Genomic DNA, 15,358 nt, shown 5'->3' with positions numbered 1-15,358 from the left:
TAAATCTTGTTGAATAGGAAGGGACACGCACCTACGACACGCGTGCGAAACCCAGTCCTTTCAAATGGCGCCGTTGCCGGGGAACGGTGTTGTTGTCTTGTTATGTTTTTCTACACTTATTGTATATAGTTTTTGACTTGTTTTTTCTCTTATTTTATTTTATTTTTAGTTTATGAGCAGGTCCTCTTCTCCAAGGCTGCTGATCGATATTGAAATCGAGAAAACGACGAAGAGGTTGCACAAGGATGTACGTTTGACAAAACAAGCTGAAGCTAGACTTTCTGGCCTGGGCAGTCCATTGACTTGCCCAGTTCACCAGACTATCCAGTTTGAAGAGTCAGAAGGTTCGGAGTTAACCGACGAGGAAACCAATTCAAGAGGCAATGATGAGAGTGGTGTGCCATTAAAGGGAATCATGGATCATTTCACAAATCCTTACGATCATGGATGGGGTGATTACTCCTATTTTGAATGGACCAATCCGAACCAACAATATCAAGGTCCACCACCACAAGTACATCACCAAGCTTTCCAAGTGTCAGACGAAAATCATGTTTATTGGCCACCTGATCAAGAGAAATTCCCTCAGTGTTTCCAGCCACAAGAATTCGGCCAATATCAATCAAATCATCCGCCAATGCCGCCCATGTGCTTAGAAGATATGATGGAGGATCTAATCACATCCCAACAACTCATGCAAAATAATTTACAAGTCAACTACAATGTGGTGCATGAGATGCAAGAGGAACAATACGAGCAAATGATTAGTCTTGATCATCTTGCATGCCAAATGGCACAATTGGCGACATCCATCAATGATATGCGTGGGAATGGAGGAGGAATTCCGGCTCAAGTGCAACCACCAAGGAAGGAGAACCTTAATCAGATTACTCTTAGGTCTGGGAAAGAGTTGAAAGCTTCATTCAACAATAAATCAAACAGCGGACCGGGGAAAACATGGGAACAGGGGCTCAGATTGCCCAGTGTAGCACACTGCCCAAGTCAGGAGACTGCTTGGTTTGAAGATGAAGATAATAGCGATGAGGAGATTGAAGAGAATGTCATCATTCAACCCAATGGTCCTACACCCATACCTTTGAGACCAGAAGAGGCGGCCATCATGAAGTGGTGCAACAAATTGGAGGGTGCAAAATCTGCCAGTAACCTGCCCAATCCAGACGAACTGCCCAGTCAGTGCAACCTGCCCAGTCTGAGGGAAGAAGAGGAATTGGTGCCGTCGGAAGTTCGGCCTCCAAAATTGGAATTGAAGTCGCTGCCTACTAACCTCAAGTATGTCTACTTAGGAGGAAATGACACTCTCCCCGTTATTATCAATAGTAAGTTGGAAAATGGCAAAGGTGAGAAGTTGATCAAAGAGCTGAAAGGTCTCGACTTTCTTGAAACCGAGTTTTTGCAAGATGCGTATCTGATGCCCTTCATTGAAGAACAAGTTGAGCTCGAAGGACTTAGTGAATGCAAGTTGTTCAAAACTCAAGGGCTTGGTGATGAGGAGATAGAGGCTGAAATAATGACTTGGTGCAAAAAGAGGGATCACACAAACCCACCTGAGAGATGTAAACTCTCTGATCCTAAGGAACTGCCCAGTCAGAATGAACTGCCTAGTCCAAGAGTAGAGAAAAAGTTGTTATCATTGGAGATTCATCCACCTAAATTGGAGCCGAATGCATCTCCTTCCAACCTCAAATATTTGGAAGAAAATGAGACTATTACCAAGATCAGTGGCCTATTTGAAAGTCAAGAAGATGAGCTAATCAAAGTTTTGAAGAGGCGTAAGGAGGTGACCGGTTGGACTTCGGCCGACGACATGTTGTGTATAAGCCACAATGTTTGTGTGTTTTACATGAGTTCAGAGAAGGGTTCCAAACTCTACAGGGATCCTAAAAGGAAGTTGAGTGCATCTACTTGGAAGGATTGGAAAGCAAGATTCGATGATGCTTGTCCGGAAAAACACATGTATCTTGCCCAGTTTGTTGAGCTGGGCAGTCTGAATGCCCTAGTGTATAAAGTGGCCAAAATAGGAGGAGCCGTGAAGCCGACACATGAGCTTGGAATCAAAATCCAAGGAGATAGTTGCACCACCTCCACCACCACCTGCCACATCAGCCCATACCCCCCGCTTTGTGCGGGGGAGGTGATTTCTATCCAACCCTCTCTTTTAGTTGTTGTATATATGTGTGATGTATGTGTTTGCTTTGCAATTTTTGTAATTGTGGCCTTGTCGGCCTTGCATGCTTCGTGTTGTGGCCTTGTCGGCCTTGATGCATGCTTTGTGGCCTTACCGGCCTTTGTGAATGTTTCGTGTTGTTAGTACTCTCTCTCTAAACACTTGGTCTACTTGCTCTCGAGCAAGCAATGCCCAAGTGTGAGGAGGCGGGATTCTTGTTCTTGATTTTCTAAGTTTTATGTGATAGTGTTTCCTTTTCCAACATTTTAACCACATACTTGGGACAAGTATGATCCAAGTGTGAGTTGAGTTGTTTTGTTGTTCGGTCGTGTTGGTGTTGTGTCATCTTTGTAAAGAGTTGTGTTTTATCTTTTTTCCAAGCCTTGATGCATGATTTGGTAATGATCCCCCTATTGAATCGTAGCAAAAAATGGCTTGCTTTGTTTTGAAAATTTATTCAAGAACTTGTGGTTTTGATTGAATGAAGTTGAGTATGATGGAAATGTGAAGCACTACCACTTGCATAAAAGCCCATAAATGGTAAGGTTCAAAGCCTCAAAGTAGAACACTTTCTACATGTTTTCGAGCGTGGAATGACATTACATTGCATGATAGTTGATATCGCTTGGTCACTATGGCATAGATAGAGGGCACTAGGAAAAGCCAAATTGAGCCTTTTTTATTACATCAACCAAAAAGAGCTACCCCTATTTGCCACTTTGAAACCTTGAGCCTACATTTTTTTTCCAAGTTAGAAAATGGTTTCCCTTTTGTGCAAAATAAATGTGCTTAGTTTCTCCAACATGATCACCACCTTTTGGGAAAGAGATAGTAGTTGTGAACTTTCAAAAAAATCTGCCTCCTCCCACCAAGAAAAAAAAAAGAAACAGTGGAAAAAAAAGAAGAAAAAGAAAAAAAGAAAAGAAAAAAGAAACAGCAAAAGAAAAAAAGAAACAGAAAACAGAAAAAGAAGGAAAAAGAGGAAGGAAGCAAAACAAAGAAAAAATGACAAGGAATGTTTGGGAAGGTAGATGTAGATCGAAGAAGAAAAAGAAAAAAAGAAGAAGAAGACGAAGACGAAGACGAAGAAGAAAATGAAGTCTTTCTCTTGCTTTTGTTTGATTGTAGGTGATTGTGTTTAGAGTTTCTAAGTATCCCTTAGGAGAATAAGCACAAGTTTTTGTTGTACTACACTCACTAGCTTAGGACCCCTAGGATCTAACCGACAATATTTAAATGGTCCCAAGCCCCATTACATCCCCGTGCAAGACCCTCTTGAGCTACATGTGATAAAGTGATATCTCTTTGATTGCATCTTCATCATTATTATTGAGAGAACTGTCCTTACATTTTGAGAGGGCCAGGGAGTGAATCTTTTGCTTGTGATATGTGCTTAACTATCTTGATGAGACCGACGGTTGGAACCACATTATTCGATGAAGAAAATTATGTTTTAAAAAATTATGTTTTAAAAATCTGTTTTGAGCTTGGTTCTTGGGGGTATCATTACGTTTTTCATACAACTTGCTTGGTATGTCTTTCGTGTGTTTGTTGAGTCGTGTGTGTTTTTGTCTTGTAAATGTATTTGTATTTTGTGTTTGTTTAGTTTAGTGTGTGTGTAGAAAGTAGAGGGGAGTGACTTAAACTAGCAATTGAGTGAAAAGTCCAACCACATACTTGGGACAAGTATGATCCAAGTGTGAGGAGGTTTGATAGGCTAGTTTTCGTCACTCGGATTTGATCACTTTTCGCACTTATTAGTTAAATATTTGCATGAGAAGATGCTATTTTGGCAGGGAATGGATCATTAAGTTCGGAAGCTACTTAATGAAGGCATGAAAAGGAAAACATGCAAGAAAGAGGGCAAAATGAGAAGAAATGGAAGAAAGTGAAGGAAGAAGGAAAAGAAGACTCAAATTGCCCAAGCTGTTGGACTGGCCAGTTTGAACCTGACGGGAAAATGATTAAAGCCACTTCCACACACTTATCAAAGACAAATCCCACTTGCTACACACGCCCATATCTGCCCTTGGGGAGTAAAAAAGAAGGGGAAATATCTTTTATTGGATATATGTATTAAAAGTACTTAACTTTCCAAGAACCACTTATCACTCAACACTTTACCACTTAGCTTTAGTTTAGTTTAGTTTTATTTTCTCTCTCTAGGAATATTTCTCTCTTCCTTAAGAAGAGAGATTTCAACTTCAAGGCTGCCAAGATCTTTGTTCACCATGGGTTGAAGTAGTAGTAATTTAGTTGTAGTGTTTATTTTCTCTAGTTGCTTGTTCTTAACTTTTGGAGTTCTTTTGCATCAATCTCACTCTTAGTTATTGTTGTTGTTCTTATTTTAAAAGCTCATTTCAAGTAGTAATTTCTCTTAGTGTTTGTGTATTTAACGTGCTTTAAGTTTAGCTCTTGTTTAGTTTCCGGTTTTAGCTTGTTATTTAGTTCTAGTGTTGGTCATGTTCTTGTTTAGTTAAAGCTTCTTTCAAGCTTTTAAAATCAGTTTCTCAAGCACTTTCTTAGTTAGTTTATGGTTAAAAAAATGTTGATAAGGAGTTAGAAAAGTCTCAAAAAAATCAGCCATGTGTTGTGTGTTTTCGGCACCTCGTCGGGTGTGATTTTCGTATGATTTGGCATGAGTTTGATGAGCTCGGTTCTTGAGTGTTCTTCCACCATGTTTAAGTGTTCTTAAGCTTTCTTTATCTTCCTCAATGAGTCTTTAAGTTTCAGCTTTTAATTTTGTGTTTTCAATGCATGATTAGCTAGTTTACTTGTTGATTTTGTGTTTCTCTTGCTTAGTTAGTTGTGTGGAAGCCAATTAGTCATTCCTCTCACTTAATTTTCGTGCCTTATGGTGTGGATTTAGGGGAGATATCAGCTTTTAGAAGTTAAGTGAAAGGACCATTAGTTGTAGGTTTTTATCCAATGGTTTTACACCTTGGGTAATAGAAGTTGGGAGACAACAAGTACATGCTTTCATTTCACTTTTGGCAGCCCTTTTAGCTTAGTTAACCTCTGCACTCAACCTCCACTTACATGTGATTTAGTTTAGCTTTTAAGACTTAATTAGTTAGCTACTTTTTAAGGTCACAATCCTAGTTTCTAGCTTCCTTTAGGTGATAACACTTAGTTTATTTTCCTTAGTCTTTTAACTTAGTCTCTTTTGCTCTCTAATCTTAGGAATGCTCATGCAAGTTGTTGCTCTGTTTTTATTTCCGAATGTTCTTATTTTCGCTAAGTGTTGTAATTTTCTCGCCACTGCGTTTATTTTCTCTGCCAAACTGCCCAGTTTATCAACTTGTCCAGTCTGCGTTCCAGTTTAAATGCTTTCTTCTACTTGCATGTTATTTTCACTTTTAGTTCCCAATCTTAGCTTAAGTTTTATTTGCATTTCGTAGTTTAGTTCCCACCCCAATTTAGAGCGTGGCGGCATCGCCAAAACCTTTCTAAGTGTGGAAATACATAACGGATGCTACCGTTCCTCGTGGGTTCGACACCCTAACTTATCATATGCTAATTAATAGTATTTTGGAAAGTGGGAACTTATAAATCTTGTTGAATAGGAAGGGACACGCGCCTACGACACGCGTGCGAAACCCAGTCCTTTCAGCTCCCATCCTTCATCTCCAACTTGACATATCTTGAATAATCTTGTTGGGCTAATAAGTAACTCATTTATAGTTACTCACATATAGGGATGTCAATCGGGCCAACCCATCGGGTTTCGGGCCAACCCTATTTGGGTTGCGGGTCAATCGGGTGCGGGCTAATCGGGTTGTTATTTTTTCGGGTTATAAAAGTTCAACCCTAACCCTAAAAGCTCGGGTTTCGGGCTAGCCCATCGGGTTAATCGGGTTGCTACCGATAAAATTAACATGCGATCAATCCAATAAATAATGGTGAAAATTAGTTATATTTATAACATGTAAAATATTTAATTATGATAAATTTGAGATATATGCGTAAACTCAAACATAAACATGATCAAATACTAATATTTGAGATTTATGCAAAATAAAACATAAACGTAAAGAAATTTTAAAGCATGTTTAGAAATTTAAATATATTTTTTTTAGTGAATTTCAGTTTGTAATTCATTTATCTATTATTATATTAATAAAAACTTAATATATAATTTATATATTTAATATATAAAATGGAAAGTTATTTTTTTCAGTAATCTATATTATAAAATAATCAATGAAGTGTCGAATTAGAGTCAAACAAATAGAATAATATAAATTTTATCGGGTTTCCGGGCCAGCCCATCGGGTTCTCGGGTCTGGCCCTAACGGGTTGCGGGTAAATCGGGTGTGGGCTAATCGGGCTATAATTTTATAGGGCTGGAAATTTTCAGCCCTAACCCTATAAATTTGGCGGGCTATTCGGGCCAGCCCACGGGTTGCGGGCTAAATTGACATCCCTACTCACATATAAGATGCCATAATATTATAATTTAGTGACAATTTACAAATCTTACAATACCTAAAATATTATGTCATTCCTAGAACATTAACATCTTTCAAATAAATTTTTTGAAGGTTCAATACCATCCACAATCGGAAATCTTTCATATATGGATTCCTTATATCTCTCTTCCAACAAATTAAATGGTGAGCTCCCATCCTCCCTCTGCAAGTTGACATCCCTTGAATATCTTATTCTCTCAAATAATACATTGGGAGGAAGATTGTCACAGTGCTTTGGAAATTTCAGTGAATTTTTTACCATATTTCATCTGAACGGAAATCAATTTAGTGGCCTCATTCCGTCTTACTTTTCTAAGAAGTGTACTCTTATGTCCATCAATTTGGGAAATAACAAATTCCGTGGACGATTACCTAAATCCTTAATCAATTGCCGAAGTCTAAGGGGTCTTGACATTGGAAATAATAGAATACACGATGCATTCCCATTTTGGATGGAAGAGCTACGCGAGCTTCGAGTGCTAGTGTTGAGGTCTAACAAGTTTGGTGGTAACATGTCGCTTCCTTCACGGACCAAGTTTCCGTTTCCTCGATTGCAAGTTTTAGATGCATCCCATAATGACTATCTGGGCTCTCTTCCTCAAAGATATTTCATCAATTTCAGAGCAATGATTGAGCCAATAGAAATTGAAAATGATGAATTTCTACGTAACGTGGAGATGAGGCTGAGCTTGAAAGGTCAGGATCAGTTAATTACAAGACTATTGGACACATTCACAACAATTGACTTATCCTCCAATAGATTAACTGGAACTATTCCACCTTCCATGGGAAATCTTAAGATTCTCAAATATTTGAACTTGTCCCACAATAACCTCACGGGACATATACCTTCATCTCTTGGAAATATGAGTGAACTCGAATCATTGGACTTGTCAACAAACAAATTGGATGGAGATATTCCAAGTGAATTGACAAGGTTGACATTTCTTGCAAAATTAAACCTTTCAATGAACAATCTTGTTGGGCAAATACCGCGATCTAAGCAGTTCTCCACATTTGAGAATGATTCATATATGGGAAACTTGGGATTGTGTGGACTTCCGTTGACAAGAAAATGCAACGAGGGTGATGGGAAATCGATGCAGACTGCAAAAGAAGAAGTTGAATATGAATTTATAGATGGGTTTGGTTGGCGATGTGTTGTAATGGGATATGGAAGTGGATTTGTAGTTGGGATTGGAATTGGTTACATGATTATAAGAAGTGGAAGGCCAATATGGTTAGTGGAATTCTTTTTTGGTGTTGGATATAAATATAAGACGAAAAAGAGATGCAACCGAGCAGCACCAACACGCAGGGGAAATTAGATTGGAAGAGAAAAGGAGGATTGTGTGCTTTGCTTGTGTTTAATTTGGAGCTCTTTCTTGAGTTGCTTTGAATTTTCTTTCTTACTTTTTTTCGGTTATTTGAAATCTTGGGAGCTTGCGTTTGAGTTGTGTTTCTATTTCGTTTACCTTGTTAATCGTTACTTCTGTTTGTCGTGCTAGTTTCAAATTTGGAGTCATTCCGGTAGGAACGTGATCAATTGCTAACTAATTAGCAATTCAAAATTAAGACCAATTCTTAATCATTAGATTATAAGATATTATATTTTATATTTAAATAATTATTAAATAAAATTAAAGGATATTAATGTTAATTCTCTCTTATTAAAATTATCCTTAAACTTTAAATTTATGTAACTCTCTTGATTTAAATTATTTTTTCGTAAAAAATATGTCAAACTAAAGGTAATTTTATAAGGATTCTAACGAGATCTCAATTGCATATGTTCCGACGACGTTCGGATGATGAAATTTGATACTTTTTTATTTCAGTTTTCGTATATGTTGATAAATAGTTTTTTATCAACAAATACATAAAAAATTTCAATATAATGCATATAAAATCCCAATAAATTGTGTATAAATTCTCAACATAACTATTTGAAAATCTCAATAAATGGTGTATAAAGTAATTTTATGTAGATTGTCTATTTTACCCTTTCGTTGACATTGTTACTTTTGTTTATTGATATTTTTTTTATTCAATCTCAGCCTTTGATTTTTGAATCAAAGGTCCACATTCAGTCTCAATTTGGGATTATGGTGATAAAAGCAGTGGAAGACGACCCTATTCCAGTATATTAAAATATGTTAATAATTAAGCTAATTTATGTTCTGTATTTTGCAAACAAATAAACAATTAGCTGTGCTACAGGAAATTGATGAGTAAAAAAGTTTGCCAAATTAAACATATAGTATAAGGTTTTAATTGTCACATTTGAAATGCACTCAACAAATACAAAAAAAAAAGAACTCAAACTCCGACGTTCTACATAAAGTGAACATCACATCAAAATTTAGATTATTTAGTAGTACTTTGAACTTTTAAAATTATATTATTATAAATCTTTTGAGAAATTGAAAAATAAAAATTTCAAAGAGTCGTTCGGGGAAAAAATAAATTAAAAATCGTGTTGTAAATCTGCAAAATCCGCACACAATCACGCTCAATTAGGCCAAAGGCGCAAGAACAAAATAGCTCGTAATTTTTGTGTAGAATTGTGAATTAACCATAATTTCTCACTTTGCCTAATTATGGTATGTGATAATGGGAATGGGAGTTTAAACTGTTTTAATGAGTGGTTTATGTGTTAATTCACTAATTAGTGTGATATTTGTGAGCCAATTTTTATAGTTTATGTTGTTGGAGTTCGTAGGTGTTGGTGGATAGTGATGTGTTTGATTGCTTCTTCTCTTTGTTATATGGATTTTGATAACTTAATTGGTTGACCATTATTGAATTTAATTTAATCATTTTTTTTGGTTAATCACTTAAGAAGAAGATTGCATTTCTGATAAGGGTATTTCCCTTATCACGATGCCAGAGACGATAAACAAGAAGTCCCGGGAGGCGGAATCCCGTCGACAACTCAAGGTTTAAACGAAGTACTAAAATAAAACAGAAAGAAGCATACATTCATATATTCATTGATTGATGGAAGAGAATCACAATAGCCTTATTTATAATACTAATACTAACTTAATGAGCAAGAAAATAGGTATCATAAAGATACGGTAAATCAAAATAACTAATTAATAATGATATGGGGATCTTCAAATGGATATGCACGTATCAACTCCCCCACGGTTAAAATCCACCTTGTTCTCAAGGTGGAAACCACGACAAAACGAAGAATGTGGCCAACAAAAGCTTTGGCGGGCTATTCCCTCCTGGATCAATTGCAAAAGATCGTTGTTTTGTACCCCAATAACCCACTATCGCATACTCGTAAACATACTGGAGAGAAAATCGGCCTCTCATTTCTCTTCCTAGCATATTTCCCGTAGTGCTGGTTTCTTGTCTAATAGGTACCTCCAGAAACGACCCAAGAAGAAAAACATTGTCAGTATCCAAGATCTTTGGTGCATCACATTCATATTTCCCCTCCCAATGAATATTGAAAACCTTGACCTCTCTCCTAAGTCTCATTGGCGATAGCCTAGGTAACTCTTCACATTGGTGTTCAAGTTCAGAAGTAACTTTCACTGGATCGACAGCTCCATGATTCTTCCTAGAGAAATTAGCTCTATCCTTCTGATAGGGTCCTCGATCTTGTGAATCTCGTCAAGCATATCTCGGCCAACATATATTCTTGATTTTATTTATTTAGCATATCTTCTATTTTAGTTAGTTATCTTTATTTATTCTCCATATCTTTTGTAATCTTTTATTTTAATTATGTTTCTTGATTAGCAAGACATATGTTAGGGTTTAGAATTCTATATAATAGAATTCTGTCGTATTTTCATTCATTGAGAAATAAAGTATAAACTTGTTCGCATTCCGGTTCTGGCGGAAATCGCCCCCTAGCACCTCAACTAGGGTTTATCTTCCTTTTGTTTCTGTTACAAACGTGTGTGCTCAATCCCGATAGAACAAGGTTCTATCAATTGGTGCTTCCATTGATTACTCTTCCTCCATCCCTCAATCACTCTAAAAAAACTCACGCTATTTTTTTTCCCTCAACCTTCTATGGCGACCACCAGAAAAATTGAGGAAATCCTTGCCAAGCTCTCGGCCACTGTCACCATCGCGAGGGCAAAAAAGCCACCGGACCAGCAGTCAGTCATGACGCCTATGTGCAGTTGGTCATTACCACCTTCAGTCACACAAGCACCAATAGGTGTCCAGCCTTTCACCCTGCCACACCTCCGTTTGAAACCACCACGTTTCGACGGAGAGCATGCCTTGGATTGGATCGGTAAGATCCAACAATACTATAATCACCACTACACACCGTTGGACGATCGCCTTCATCTTATAAAATATTTATTCGATGAACCAGCATCAGATTGGATGGAGTATTGGGAGGAAAATAACAAAGGTAAGGGCTGGGAAGAGTTCTTGTTAGCCGTAAAGCAGCGATTCGATCCTAATTTATGCGACTATGTCGGTCGATTGGCTACTCTGCGGCAAACTTCTACTGTCGAAGCCTATCAAACATCGTACGAATCATTGCTGCAAAAGGCTCCGCACATTGAGGATTCGACGCTATCTTCTTTGTTCATTGCGGGCCTCAAATTTCCGCTGAAACAGGTAGTACTCATGCGACGGCCTAGCACACTCCAAGAAACTTTCACCATCGCCAACAAATTAGACCAGCGGCATCCCAACCGCACAACGGCGTTCCCAGTCGTGAACCGGGAGCCCAATTGCCCGTCACCGCAGCAAAATGAGGAGGTCGCACAAGAGGTGGAATTGGTTGATAATGATGTCCTTGTTGACAAAGATTGCATATTGAACTCTAGTAGGGTGGCCGACATGAAGAATGCCTGGGGCAATTGTGAGGAGTCGACGAAGAAGATTCACACATCGTTGTTGAATCTTGAGGTTGAGAGCCCGACGCTTATTGCGGATCCTGAGTTATTTGCGGAGATTTTACACACAGGGAATACGGAACTGCCCTGCCGAACAGTCGACTCCGCCTCATCTTTCAAGATGCTTCGAAATTGCGTGGCAGACCCCGACGACGATTCCATAGATGTTTCGAATGTTGTTCGTCGGCGATATGATCCATCTTACTACACGATTTATTTGGAAGAAACAGGTGAATATAAGCTTCATGAGGATGAGCATGGGAAGGAATATGTTTGGTGTGTAGCAGTTTCGAATAGATGGGGGATATTCTTCAAGTTTCGGTTGTTTAAGGTACATGATATGTATTATCTAGACTTCGATGAATTTAGTGTGGTTGATGTTCGTTCTAGTGCTTTATACTTCACCAAATCTGATTTATTGGTAAAAATTGACTCGTTATATTTGCGGAGCTTATTACATTCTCGGTGGAATGATGAGAAGAAAGGAGTGCGTGTTTTCGACCCAGGAGATTTTGAGAGTACATCCACCTTGAGAAAGAGTCACTCATGTTCTTATTGGAGTGATTCTCGTGGTTTTATAAGGAAGTTAGTAGCTCTTAAAGGAGTTGATGCATTGGTGAGAGAGGTGGCTAGCACAAAGGATGGATCAGAAAACGTTTTCGATGATTATCCAGAGACGATTGTGGATGGTTACTTCGTTGATGCAACAATTGTCAAGCAATTCGGTTGGAAGGAGATCCTTATTGGGTACAATGATAGCTATGACGGAAGAGAATTAGTGTCCTACTTTGGTGCTATGAAAGGAGTTCGTATTTTTGACCCTGGAGATTTTGAGAGTACTTTCACCTTGGACAAGACACTCGTGCTCTTATTTCATCACCCACCTTGAGGGCAAGGTGGTTTTCAACGGCGGGAGAGTTGATAGGGTCCTCGATCTTGTGAATCTCGTCAAGCATATCTCGTCCAACATATATTCTTGATTTTATTTATTTAGCATATCTTCTATTTTAGTTAGTTATCTTTATTTATTCTCCATATCTTTTGTAATCTTTTATTTTAATTATGTTTCTTGATTAGCAAGACATATGTTAGGGTTTAGAATTCTATATAATAGAATTCTATCGTATTTTCATTCATTGAGAAATAAAGTATAAACTTGTTCTCATTCCGGTTCTGGCGGAAATCGCCCCCTAGCACCTCAACTAGGGTTTATCTTCCTTTTGTTCTTGTTACAAACGTGTGTGCTCAATCCCGATAGAACCTTCTCATCTACTTGCTCCTTCATTGTTGCCATAAAGTCATCATCGTCTCCCTTCCATTTACCCTCTTGGCGATCAGCGACAACAATAACACCATCATCACTTGGAGAACTATCTCCCACGGAAGGCGGAACAACGGTTTGCACACGACACTCTTTCTTGGGCTCTATTGAGGATTGACTTGATATATCACCTCTAGACCAGATATTATCAACGAGATCATTCTCTGAGCATGTGATGTTGGGCGGTCCTTGTAGAACCACTTCCGTATCAACAATCTTCTCCCCATATGATGTCAAATATGGCCTAATACCAGGCCAAGTGATTCTTTTTCCACCAGAAACATCTGCCTCAACAATATGTGAAAGGCATTGGGAATCGGCATCTTGCGTTGTGCGTTGTCCTGGTGGGTTCCAACAAGAATATGGTCTCAGCGTTGGCGGCGACGGTGAGTGCAGCGGAAGGTCAGGGAAGGGCAGCTGCTGGGACGGGAAATATTCCGGCTGCCACAGATGATATCCAGAGGGGCCATTTCTCTGCTACGCGTGTGATTCTGAGTCCGTATACAGGTAGTCAGGATGCTCTCGATGGTCTCCGGCGTGGGGAATTCGCAGCGGCGTGTATGACTCCATGTAGGTGTTGGGCGGCTGCTCAAAGGCCGGTGTTGGCGGGTACCAACAAGAAGGGCTTGACGGGTTCGGTGGATACCAACAAGAGTTAGTATCTGGGCGAGGGGGCTGCTGGTGGGTGTATGGAGGAGGCAGCTGGTCGGTGTTTGGAGGCGGTGGCAGATGAGAATACCAGTGCGTATTAAGGACAGAGCTCGGCGGCTGCTGCCAAGTGTAGGGCTGGTAAGGCTGCTGTGCGGCGGCGTACAGCGGAGGCCCGTCGGGTGGGTCAGGTTCTGGGCGCAACGGAGGGAGCGTGGCTGCTGCCCTACGCTCATGCTCAATCAATCGGGTCTCGATTCGGTAGAACCTAGCGAGAATATTCTCCAGCATTGCGGCTGTTGAATTCTCCGGGGAGTGCGTCGCTACTGTGGTGCACGGCCTGATCAGGGACTCCATTCTCCCCATTCCGAGTTAGACTTCGTCCATGAACGAAGATGGGAGGATGAGAACGAGATGAAAGCACCAATTGATAAGGGTATTTCCCTTATCACGATGCTAGAGACGATAAACAAGAAGTCCCGGGAGGCGGAATCCCGTCGACAACTCAAGGTTTAAACGAAGTACTAAAATAAAACAGAAAGAAGCATAAATTCATATATTCATTGATTGATGGAAGAGAATCACAATAGCCTTATTTATAATACTAATACTAACTTAATGAGCAAAAAAATAGGTATCATAAAGATACGGTAAATCAAAATAACTAATTAATAATGATATGGGTATCTTCAAATGGATATGCACGTATCAATTTCGCATTGTTGTGTAGATAACTTAACTGTTGGATTCTGATTTGTGTAATTAGTCAAATTTATTTACATTTGTTTTTATGAAGTTCTAGTTTTGTAAGGAAAATAATCCTTATATACTTTAAACATTTTTATAAAATCTAAAAATTGGCAAAATCAAATGAAAGAAGTTTCACTAACATAGTGCACTTCCATTGGGCAGAGGCCCAAAAGTAATAGCCCAATATTATGACCCCAAGATAGGCTTCACCAATGTAATCTTCTCAGCCAAATGTTAAAACTAGAGATGGGTTTCACCAATGTAATTCTCAGCCCACTCACATACATATATTCTTTAATCATACTTCGCTATTTGAATTTCTATTATTAGTATTTAGGGTATTATGCTTCATAGCATATATGTGTTGTTTTAATATAAATATCATGGACGAATAAATATCAAACTGACACTATGTATATAAACAACCAATAGTCAAATTAAATTAAAAAAAAGAGAGGTTGAAAATAGTTAATTCCATAGAAAAAAATATGTGATGCAAATCCAAGTCGTCTTATGCTTAAATCAAAGTCCATTCTCTAACCGTCTTGTAAGGGATGTCTCTTGGACACATTTATGTTTCCCTTTCAATCACTTCCTTTTTCCATCAAAGCTTCTACTCAAATAAATTATTATGTACTACTACATCCGTCCCTCTGTAGTAGAGGCATTTCTATGGATGTATTTTTAGGTGTAATTTATGCTTACATATCATTCTCATTCTCAATTCCCACGTTAAATATAAATAGCATTAGATGCTGTGTTTAAATCTAATTAATTCATTTCGGAAATGATAATAAAACCCCTAAAAACAATAGATTTACAATTAGGCACATTTATGTTACCCTTTCAATCACTTCATTTTTCCAAGAAAGGTTTTACTCAAGAAAAATATTAGTACTACTATATTGCTTCTCACTTCAAGCACTTCAGCATATCTGATACGAGTGCGTCTGGCAACAGGGATCCTGCCGAGGCCGAGGACAAGGAGCACACGGATGCAGCCTCACAGCAACAACCGATGAACCAAGTAGCAACGGCGACGCAAACGTTGAGACCAAGAGACCGCATCAAACCCCCGCGGAAGTTCGCGAGCTGAGTC

The 15,358-nt window shown here is 38.7% G+C and overlaps 1 protein-coding gene across 1 annotated transcript; it reads left to right on the top strand.

Annotated features, from left to right (window-relative positions):
* Positions 1–7,109: 7,109 nt before the first annotated feature.
* Positions 7,110–8,199, top strand: LOC121764506 (receptor-like protein 33). Its single transcript, XM_042160518.1, has 2 exons — positions 7,110–7,897; positions 8,166–8,199. The coding sequence occupies exons 1-2, from the start codon at positions 7,110–7,112 to the stop codon at positions 8,197–8,199; spliced, it is 822 nt and encodes a 273-aa protein (XP_042016452.1).
* Positions 8,200–15,358: the final 7,159 nt, after the last annotated feature.

The sequence above is a fragment of the Salvia splendens genome, chromosome 14 (genome assembly GCF_004379255.2).
Source record: "Salvia splendens isolate huo1 chromosome 14, SspV2, whole genome shotgun sequence".
Taxonomy (NCBI): Eukaryota; Viridiplantae; Streptophyta; class Magnoliopsida; order Lamiales; family Lamiaceae; genus Salvia; species Salvia splendens.
Note: the sequence above shows the minus strand (reverse complement) of the source record. Positions and strands in the feature narration are given on the sequence as shown.

What these genes read in the sequence shown, in the direction of transcription:
- LOC121764506 (XM_042160518.1), top strand. Translation starts at nt 7,110, where the DNA reads ATGGAAGAGCTACGCGAGCTTCGAGTGCTAGTGTTGAGGTCTAACAAG. An exon ending in AGAAGTGGAAGGCCAATATG is followed by an intron (nt 7,898 to 8,165) that starts GTTAGTGGAATT and finishes TTGTCGTGCTAG; the next exon opens with TTTCAAATTTGGAGTCATTC.